The sequence below is a fragment of the Quercus suber genome, unplaced genomic scaffold (assembly GCF_002906115.3).
Source record: "Quercus suber isolate HL8 unplaced genomic scaffold, Cork oak 2.0 scaffold_364, whole genome shotgun sequence".
NCBI lineage: Eukaryota > Viridiplantae > Streptophyta > Magnoliopsida > Fagales > Fagaceae > Quercus > Quercus suber.
The window spans coordinates 656,849-667,427 of NW_027069816.1; the positions used below are offsets into that span (position 1 = coordinate 656,849).

General features: G+C 35.8%; 1 protein-coding gene and 1 long non-coding RNA gene across 2 annotated transcripts; one reads left to right on the top strand and one right to left on the bottom strand.

Moving 5' to 3' along the window:
• Positions 1 to 2,016: 2,016 nt before the first annotated feature.
• Positions 2,017 to 4,058, top strand: LOC136061929 (uncharacterized). The gene is made up of 2 exons (XM_065760382.1): positions 2,017 to 2,667; positions 3,372 to 4,058. The coding sequence occupies exons 1-2, from the start codon at positions 2,017 to 2,019 to the stop codon at positions 3,693 to 3,695; spliced, it is 975 nt and encodes a 324-aa protein (XP_065616454.1). The 3' UTR covers positions 3,696 to 4,058.
• A 4,681-nt stretch (positions 4,059 to 8,739) lies between these two features.
• On the bottom strand, positions 8,740 to 9,618 carry LOC136061934 (uncharacterized). Its single transcript, XR_010623782.1, has 2 exons — positions 9,341 to 9,618; positions 8,740 to 9,070 (listed from the first exon to the last, which is right to left on the bottom strand). It is a non-coding gene; the product is annotated as an uncharacterized LOC136061934 (long non-coding RNA).
• Positions 9,619 to 10,579: the final 961 nt, after the last annotated feature.

Below are 10,579 nucleotides of genomic sequence, written 5' to 3' on the forward strand. Positions count from 1 at the left end.
CGCAAACATAGTCATAAGAAATATGATATTCACTGCAATCTTAACCGAGCCTTTAGTTGCTATAATGCCCCCAAAGGTCCAATATTTTGATACTCATTTGCTTTGATCAATCTTTTCGTAAAGAACTTAATTTTTCTCTTATTAGTTTAGAGAAAAAAAAAATCCTCCATTCTCTTATGCAATGATTTAACAAATCATTGCATGTGACTTTTAAATAATTTAACAAATCATTTGATTAAAGTATATGTAGAGAATTAAAATTTTTTTTTATTTGAGATAGAAATCCCAATTTAGTCCCATCTAAAAATATATGTGTATGAAGCTTTTTTCTAAAAACTTAAACCTTGATGTTTACCCTCCCACCTTATAAGAACTTATACTTGTGGAGTAACCATAACTTTGAGGGTAAGCGGTGGTTACGTAAATAGTTAATTGATTGCTTGTAGTCTTGTAGAATAATTAACAATTCAATGATTGCCAGTCTGTATTTTTTTTTTTTTGTTGTTGCTATTTTTGTACTTTAATTATGTTTGGTATGACATTATTGCTTGATTGCATGATGAAAATTAAATCTGTCCATTAATTCTATGAGACCAATCTTCGAATTAGGTGAGATGGGTGCTAAAAACAATCCCATCTTGTAACAGTAACTTAGTCTTTGAGTTTAGATTTTTTTTTTTTTTTGAGAAATAATCTTTGAGTTTAAATCAAGAGTTCTAGATTAGTATATTTTCATCTAATTTTTGTTTTTTAGATTGTAAACTAGAATCAAAGTGATATAACTTTTCTTTAGCCTGTTACTAAGAAAAGAATTATGCGATTTTAATTTTCTCATTTTCATGAGGACAATGTAATCATAACTTCCATTTGCAATAAGATTTTTTTTTCTTCTTGATTTTGCCCATAATAATCAAGAGGTAATTACATTTTAAATCATTCACTTTAAGGTAATAAACATTGTTTGTTGAGCTCCCATTCTAAGACTCACTATCGATGGGAGATATTTGAACCTTCCTGGTTCCCTCGGATATCATGGTTCTAATAAATACTTCTTGCAGTTGTTTTTGCAAATTTTTCTTAAAATAATTGTGGGGGGTAAAACCTAGCCATACGTAGTGGGCCTAAAGCCCAAGGTGAGGATTAGTCTATGTCCGAGGAGGCTAAAATTGTCGAGGGGTATTTCGCGTGAAAGAAGGATACATGGGGACGAAGAAACTCTGTCCGAAGAGAGCATCAGTGTTCCGAAGAGACGATCATCCTCGGATGAAAGTATTTTGGGGTCATGTAAATATCTGGGGGGTTCAAATGAATTTACTAGTGACTTCAGCAATTTGGATAAACTTTAGACACACCTGGAGATAAGATGAACGGAGAAATATCTAAAAGGAAAAGCTGCCATTACCATATTAAATGCACTGCAGCAACTTTTCTGGCTGCATTTATGTGAAGAAGACCTCTGAACAGTACAACTTCAGCTACCGTCATTCACAAAAGCTAAGGGAGATACATGACATGACATTCACTCAAATAGGGAGCTAGATGGAGAACAAGTGGATGATGGGGATGGTAGTGGAGGAGGATATATAAAGAAGAAGGGTTCCTAATGAGAGGGGGAGAGGAAAAAATATAGCAAAAAGAATTGTAACCGATATTCAATCTATCATAAGTCTCTTTGGACTTGAACTTACTTGGTCTTTACGTGCACTTTTATGCTGGTTTATACTTGTATGCTATGATCAATCGTTGTTAGCCATAGTTAACTTAGTTCTATCACCTGCGCTCTACAAATTCATTGTTTTTGGGCTTGAGCCACAAATCCTAACCCTACAATAATTAAAATTGATGAAATCTTACTTAAAATGGATGGTCATGAAAAGATTAAATGGATTTGTTATGTTATCAATAAAGTATATGTTAGTAAAACTTGATTCTCAAAAAAAGAAAAAGAAAAAGTAAAACCTAAACTTAAAAAAAAAAAAAAACAATTAGTAATTACATCTCGAAAAGTACAAAATAATGCTTTTAAATAAAAATTATAATATATCTGAAGTGTACAAAAAGCTTGATGGATTATCTGACAAGGGTTCAATTAGTGTCTCAGCACCAGTGGTGGAATCCAAAGATTCTGCAACTGAAATGGGTGATCAAATGGTTGCATTTCAGGCTGTTCTGACCATTTCAGGAAATGCTGTATCAGAACATATGGATCTGCCTTCATCTTCTTTAGGGACGGAGGCAGAGGGTCTGCCTGAGAAGGGCCCAATTAGCAGCTCAGTCCTACTCGAGGAATCAAATTCTCCTAAAGCTGAGATGGGTGAGAAGGGCCCATTTGGCAGCTCAGTCCCACTCGAAGAATCAAAATCTCCTAAAACTGAGATGGGTGAGAAGGGCCCATTTGGCAGCTCAGTCCCACTCGAAGAATCAAAATCTCCTAAAGCTGAGATGGGTGAGAAGGGCCCAATTAGCAGCTCAGTCCCACTCGAGGAATCAAAATCTCCTAAAGCTGAGATGGGTGAGAAGGGCCCATTTGGCAGCTCAGTCCCACTCGAGGAATCAAAATCCCCTAAAGCTGAGATGGGTGAGAAGGGCCCAATTAGCAGCTCAGTTCCACTCGAGGAATCAAAATCTCCTAAAGCTGAGATGGGTGATAGTATTGATGCATCTCAGGTTGGTGGGCTACTGCCATATATTAATGTAATTTATAACTAAATTCTTCGAAAGTTTGTCTGATCTTTGTATCTTGATTTTAAAAGCCAGTAGGATTTGTCTGTCCAAGTTATTGGATTAGACCCAGTAACTGGTTCTGACAGGTGGAATTAGTTGTCCATAGGTTTTACTAGTTGAGGCGAGAGCAAAGGTATCTTTAAAGGTGTTCCCTTATGTTATCCTATATATATATATATATATATATTGGGGTGGGTTATGGTAACAAATCCAAATCAGCTCACCAAAAAAAAAAAAAGAATAACTCCTATAAAAATGGAGAGCTAAATTGTTTCAGAGGGTGAAAATTAAGCTTCAAATTTTACTATGTATTGCTTCAATTTTTAACACATCTAGTATTTTTTTCTTTTCTTTTTTCCTTCCTTTTTTAGAAAAGAAGTTCTTGCCTTAGCATCTTCTTTTTATGCATAAACTATCAGTATCTTAAATTTACAAGGGAAGAAAATGAGAAATAAATATTCACTCATGATAAAATGCCTAACGTACACAAGAAAAGTGATCATTATTTATTGCTTTTGTTACTTGAATTTCTCTTGTATAAATTTTTCCCCTATTAATCTTGATAAGATTTGGACCTAATATCCTCAACCACATTCACTCAGGTTCCTTTTTTTCAAATTCTGATTTGTTTTGACTAATAATCTCAGGTTGGAGGGATTTTGCCACAAGAAGATATATCAGAAGACATTGATCTGCCTTCGTCTTCCACGGTTGCCCAAAAAAATGTTGAGGACTCCTCTGATATGGGTCCAGTTGGAAGCTCAATAGCACTGGAGGAATCAAAAGGATCAGAGGCTGAAATAGTTGATCAAATGAATGTTTCTCAGGTTGGTGAGATTGAGTCAGGAAACGCTTTAGAGAACATGGATTTGCCTCAATGTTCCTCAGCAACACAGGGTGAAAACATTGAGGGCTTGTCTGAGAAGGAACCAGTTGGCAGCTCAGTAGCAGTGGAAGAATCAAATAATTGAATAAATGGTTCTCACGTATGAGGATTGCACGAGAAGAAAATATATCAGAACTCAGAAGACATTCATTTGGTGTGCTTATCAGTGACGGAAATTGAAAATGTTAGAAGACTGATCCGGGAAGCTTTCTGCTGATAGCTCAACAGTGGATGTGAATCAAAAGGGTCTGAAGCTTTAGCATGTATAGATGTAGAATCTTCTTGTACAGTTTTGTTATAATTTCCTGATAATGGTAACTGGTTCTAGAACAGCTGGATTACACAAAATGGTAATTAAGAATTGTATTGACCAGTATCTTAGTTATGACTTGCTCTCCGGTTATATATTAGATCGAGCATTGCTATATATATAAAGGAAATTTAGCTACTCTACAGGGCATTTATATGAGTTCTCTGCATATATCCGTTTGCTTTTTTCTGGATATTTCAATGGGACACTTCGTTGGACCTGATGTACTCACAATCGACCGCTCTTGCTTGAAACACAACATTTGCCTTGAAATCAAGCCCAATTTACCTCTGAATAATGTTTGCATGGCAATGCCCATCTGAATGGGTTTTCTTAATTGGGTCCACCTTTATTATTCTCCCCCCCCCCCCCCCAATTTTATTATTCAAGGTTTTGAGTATGGTACATCTGCTAACAATAACAAGAGAGGCTCAAAGAAAGTCGAAGGCTGAAGGGTCCTCCGTCATTCCTAATCATTACATAATTTAACTTCTTTGGTCTGGGCTTATCTTGTCACTTCCCCTAGCTATAGTTTCTGGGATGGCTTTTTGCCTTATCTAGGGTATGACTCACTATATAGAATTAGAATTTTTTTTTTCCTTGCTAATTTGGGTGTTTAGAGCTCTTCGAACTGACTATTCTTTTGGGCGTGTGTAGTCCTTTTATCTCCTACACACATCATACATACATTAGGTAATTATAGAGGGTAATCTCCTAATCCTAAGATGCTAGTTAGAAGTTTTGAATCATGTTCCTTTTGGATCTAAGATCTTGGGAACCTTAGACCAGCCTCTTGGAGTTGAGAAGTCTGGTGTTGTTGAAAGTACCTGGAACATTGCCAATGAATCCTCCCTCTAGTATTACTTTTATGTTTCCTATATATTTTTTTGGAGCCGGATTTCCTCCAAACATGTTTGGAGGAAATGCTCCAAACAGGGACACGGGTAAGCTCAACAAGAAGACACTTAAGCTTGGGTCATGTGCAACGCACATAACCCATTTTAACTGAAGAGAGCTGTGAACCCTAACAGCGTTAACCACAAACACTTTCTCCTCAAACACACCTCTCACCCACAGCCTCACGCCTTTCTCTCATCTCCTCCACCTCTGTTTTTTCTCAGCGAACTCAGACCGGCAAGAAGACACTGAGGCGGAATCGACGGCGGCCACATGCAGCAGCCGCCGATCTCACCGGACTATATGTCCATTCCTCCTTTTCACCCGCTTCCCCCTTTGCTGATTCCGCCCCATTCAATTTCTCACTCAGTCGATGCCGCTCCCATAACACAGGAGAAAATTACAATAGTATGATAACTCCAAATTTATGAATGATGCTAAATATCATTTTACACCATAGGATAATAATACAAATTAAGAAGGGAAAAAAAAAATCTAATGTGCAATATCCAAATTTATACTGAAGAATGAAAATACAGCACAGAATAACAGTATCATTTACTTCAGAAATCATGAGCAATATCCAAATGTATACTGAAGAATGAAAATACAGCACAAAAGAACAGTATCCTTTACTTCATATATCATGAATTGTTCTTTGGACAATTCATTTTACAACAAAACTGAGAAACATTAGCTTCCAATATCCCCTCAAAAATATTTACTGAAGTACAGAGCAGCAAAAATAATATTTTTGGCATCGGGGGATACAAGTACAAAATCAAAAACACTACTTGACCAAACCGTTAAATTCAAATGTTGTCCTTTGCAGAAAATGTCATCCTTTTTGTAAGTCCGTCTGAACAGTAGCCAATTTCTCTTTATAGTTTAGAGTGGCTGCAGTTAGAAGCATGTCCATTTTTTCTGATCCCTCTTCATGTTTACAGTTCCATTTCTTTCCAAGGTTTTCAAATGCCCTTAAACTCCCATCCCTTCTCTCTTTCTGTTTCTTTTCTAAAGTCTCATATGCTCTTTTTGCCTTGCGTATTGCCTGGATCCCTATATCACATTTTCTGCAAATAACAAATAGATAATACATTCATCCCATCAGTGTGAGTTCACCAAACTAACTATTTAAAATCTAGGAACAGGAGACACCATGTAATTATCACGGCAAGCAAAAACTAGAATTAAAAATGGTAATTTTTTAAAAATTAAAAATAATAAATCTAATTATCATAGCAGGAAAAAACTAGAGTTAAATTATCCATATATATCACACAAAGCGTACCAAAATAATCTCAAATACAGAGGGATTTGGTAAGAAACCTGGAAAAAATTGGAGCCTTGAAAAGATGGGTGGTAGGATCGGTGGTGTGCAGTGGGTGGCCGGATTCTCTTACTGGTTTGGGAAGAGGGATAAGAGAGAAAGAGAGAGGAGAGAGGCGGGTTTGAATGGAAAGAGAGAGGCTGGCCATGTGCAGTGGGTGGCCGGATTCTCTTGTCGGTCTGAGGTTCTGAGAAGAACAGAGGTGAGAATGTTGAGATGTGGGTTTGAGGAGTTTGAGGAGAGAGATAGGGGCTGTCCAGTTTAGATGAGAGAGTGAGATCGGCAACCGTTACATGTGGCCGCCGTCGATTCCGCCTCAGTGTCTTCTTGCCGGTCTGAGTTCGCTGAGAAAAAACAGAGGTGGAGGAGATGAGAGAAAGGCGTGAGGATGTGGTGAGAGGTGTGTCTGAGGAGAAAGTGTTTGTGGCTAACGCTGTTAGGGTTCACAGCTGGTTCACAGCTCTCTTCAGTTAAAATGGGTCATGTGCGTTGCACATGACCCAAGCTTAAGTGTCTTCTTGTTGAGCTGACCCGTGTCCCTGTTTGGAGCATTTCCTCCAAAGAAATCCGGACTCTATTTTTTTTTATCAAAATGACAACTCAAAAGAGTTACTAGAGCTTCTATGTGCTATGACGTAGTCCTTCATGACTACATAGGTTGCTCATGGACAGCTTTTGGATGAGTTTTTGACAGAGACTGCATCTTTGTGAGCAGATTTTGCTGAGTATAGGAGTGCCTTTCCACCTTCTTCACCTTTTGAGGATTGATTCCACCTTCTTCACCTTTTGAGGATTGATTTTGCCTTTGGCAATTCGTAACAAAAAGGAAGAATAGAGTTTAGGACTTTTTGTGTGTAGGGGGGAGTAGATGTATTGTATTTAGGGGTAGTTTGATGTATTTTTTTTCTTTGGTTTTTATGTTTATATTTTCTTTGTTTATATCTGTTTAGTGTTTATGTTCTTGATTCACAAACATTAATATGTTTTGTTGGTTATGATAGTTATTGATGATGAGGTTATTCATTATTGATGATGATGTGTTCACTGTTTCTTTATATGTTTTGTGAATTAAAGTTCAGATATTTACTTAGATTATTATATTGTATCTTCCACACGTGTTTATAGTTTGTTTTCAATGTTTTAGGAATTTATAGGTTAATTCTTTCTACAGTTACTGTCTATACTAGCAACTAATAGTTAGTAGCTGTGTAAGGACTGTATTAGGGCAATATTTTGTAATTGGGCTAGCATTTAAGATTAAGCATTTCATTGTTTGTGTGTGTTTTGTCACTAATTTCCAAAAGGGAAGATTGTTAGGTTCTAAAGATTTAGATTTAAATATTTAGAATCACATTTGTATTATGTTAGCAAACCGAGAACAAAACATGTCTAGACTAGGTTCTTAAGCAATGCTTAAAAGTGGTTATTTCAAGGTTCAAGTCCAGCTGATTGCAGAAAAAGGGAGTGTGATTCTGCCTTACTCGACCGATCGAGAATTAGGCTCAACAGATTGAAAACGTTTTGGGTTTCATCTAAACTTCTTCACATATAAAAAGAAAACCCTAGCCACGTTTTGCAGACTTTGGAGAAGACTTGTATGTTACTCTTTGTGAAATTTGAGAGGTTTGTACCTTCTAATTACACAAGAATCTACTGGAGCCCAAACTACAATCAAGTGTTGGTAGAACATAGTTGTTGCATCAAGATCATTACTAAATGTGATTTGAAACCTTTGAGTGGGATCTCAAAGTCATAAGCAAGGCGGCTTGTGTTGCTGTAAATCCAAGAAGAGAATGAGTCCATGGATTTGAAACTTGCATGTGGTCGTGTCAGTAAATTACTACATGAGGTAGTAATAGATTTAGAGTTAAATATGATTGTAAAAATTTCAATTATTTTATAGTGGATTTTCTTTACCTTGAAGATAGATAGGTCAAATCCTCAAAGTTTTTACCTTAAAACGGTTAGTTTCATTGATTTTTTTGGGTTATCATATCGTGATGTTATTTACTTTTCCATATCTTTGCATGATATGATTTATTTGTGTTTAACCTAAATTTGAAAATTAATCTAAATAATCACTTGGTTAATAAATTAGGTTAAACAATTTGTTAAAGGGGTCTAAATGAACAAGCAAAATTTTATTAATTAGGCACATTGTAAACAATATTAAAACTCAATACCTTAATTAAAAGAAAACAAATCTACTAATAATGTAGTCCGGAACTGAACCGAAATAGGAAAATAAAAGATTTTAACCAATTACATAAGACAACAAAGCTTAAATATTAAGTAATTCACTTGTAAGAGGATGGAGGACTTCTCAAATAAGTAAATAATTTCTCCTTGATTCAACTAATAATAATAATAATAATAATAATAGTAATAATAATAATAATAATAATCAAGCGTTTGGCCTTAAGACTCAAATAATAGCAGGTTTTCTTTTACATCCAAAAGGCCCATTTTCTTTTTGTATTTACGTACGTTTACAAATTTGTATATATCTTGCACCAAAGTAGTAATTAAGAGTTTTTTTTATAAAAATTTATTCAACGAAAAAGGAAAATTACATCATATCAACACCATATAGAACAAATATTAAAGATTCTATAAAAATAAATAAATGTGCGGGATAATTTCCATTCCTATCAGGGTATGTGAATACATGAATACATGTACAGTATACTGGTCATTATCAAAATATTAGACCGAGGCTAAGCTAGAGTCGATCATATTCGGAGCCGGAAGTTGAACTTGGACAACAATGTCACCGCCAGTACTGGTAACGCTGCTGCCAGAAGATGTTTGGCAACCAGTACTGCTAGAATAATTACTCCAATATTTGCATAATGCAGCAATGAGGAATATAAGGCTAATTATTGCTGCAATGATTTTGACACCCAAAAGAAATTGATCTTCCCTATTAAAAAAAAATCAGAAAAATATTAGAGATTGATAATTATGAGTTTAAAAAATGGTTCGATTACGTACAGTTAGCTTTAAGGCAATTGTTAATGGCCATTTTATAAAAGTTTTAATATCACATTTATAGAAAATATAAAAAACTGTGTAAAAAATCAAATTTTTTTTTTTTTTTTTTTTTTTTCCAATAAAAAGTTTCTAAAAACGCTTTCTAAATCAATGTTATTAAGAAATTTGATCAACTTCAGTAAATACTGTTAGTACTTACAAACAGGGCGGAGGGTTTGCGACTGTGACAATGAAAGTGTCGGGAGGAGGCAGAATCGGAAAGCTAGAATATGATGGCTCGGGCATGAAACCTGCCATTGATAATTTGCTATGAACTTGCTTGAACGAAAATGGACGGGAGTTGGGACATGAGTTGAGAATTATATACACGTTATGACCTCACACTCCGTGCAACAACAACGCAACTTCGTGGAAAGATGCCTGCCTTACTCTCACGTATCGGCGCATGACAAAGTAGCAAAGAAGAGTCCGCAGTATGTGGTGGTATAGCCACAGTTTTGGAGTCGCAATGAAAACCAGCAACTCTCGAATATTTGGAATCTTGAAGTGCTTTGTAGTCAACGAAAACCAATCTTAATCTTGACGTGGAGCTACCGACCGAGGGAGAGACTCGGAGAGAGATAAGAACATTAAATTTGATCAACTTCAGTAAATACTGTTAGTACTTACAAACAGGGCGGAGGGTTTGCGACTGTGACAATGAAAGTGTCGGGAGGAGGCAGAATCGGAAAGCTAGAATATGATGGCTCGGGCATGAAACCTGCCATTGATAATTTGCTAGGAACTTGCTTGAACGAAAATGGACGGGAGTTGGGACATGAGTTGAGAATTATATACACGTTATGACCTCACACTCCGTGCAACAACAACGCAACTTCGTGGAAAGATGCCTGCCTTACTCTCACGTATCGGCGCATGACAAAGTAGCAAAGAAGAGTCCGCAGTATGTGGTGGTACAGCCACAGTTTTGGAGTCGCAATGAAAACCAGCAACTCTCGAATATTTGGAATCTTGAAGTGCTTTGTAGTCAACGAAAACCAATCTTAATCTTGACGTGGAGCTACCGACCGAGGGAGAGACTCGGAGAGAGATAAGAACATACCGAATAGGCTATAGGGTAAATATAAATTGAAAATTATTTTATGAAAAAAAGTTATTTTATGAAAAAATGTATTGAAAGATTATGGTATTTTGAAAATTTAGAATTTTGTAAAGACTAGTTTTTTTTTTTAATGAATGAAATTAAGATTTAAGAGAAAGACAAATATGGAGAATGAGTGAAAAATAAACCTAAACGGCTTTAGTGGTTAGAAAAGAAAATTTTGCAGAGGAAAATTTTTTATCTTTTTCGCTATAATGGTTGATACAGGAGTGAAACTACAAATTTTGTAGTGGTTTTTGATGTACAGTAAGTAGAAAAAAAAAATGTAAAGATAAC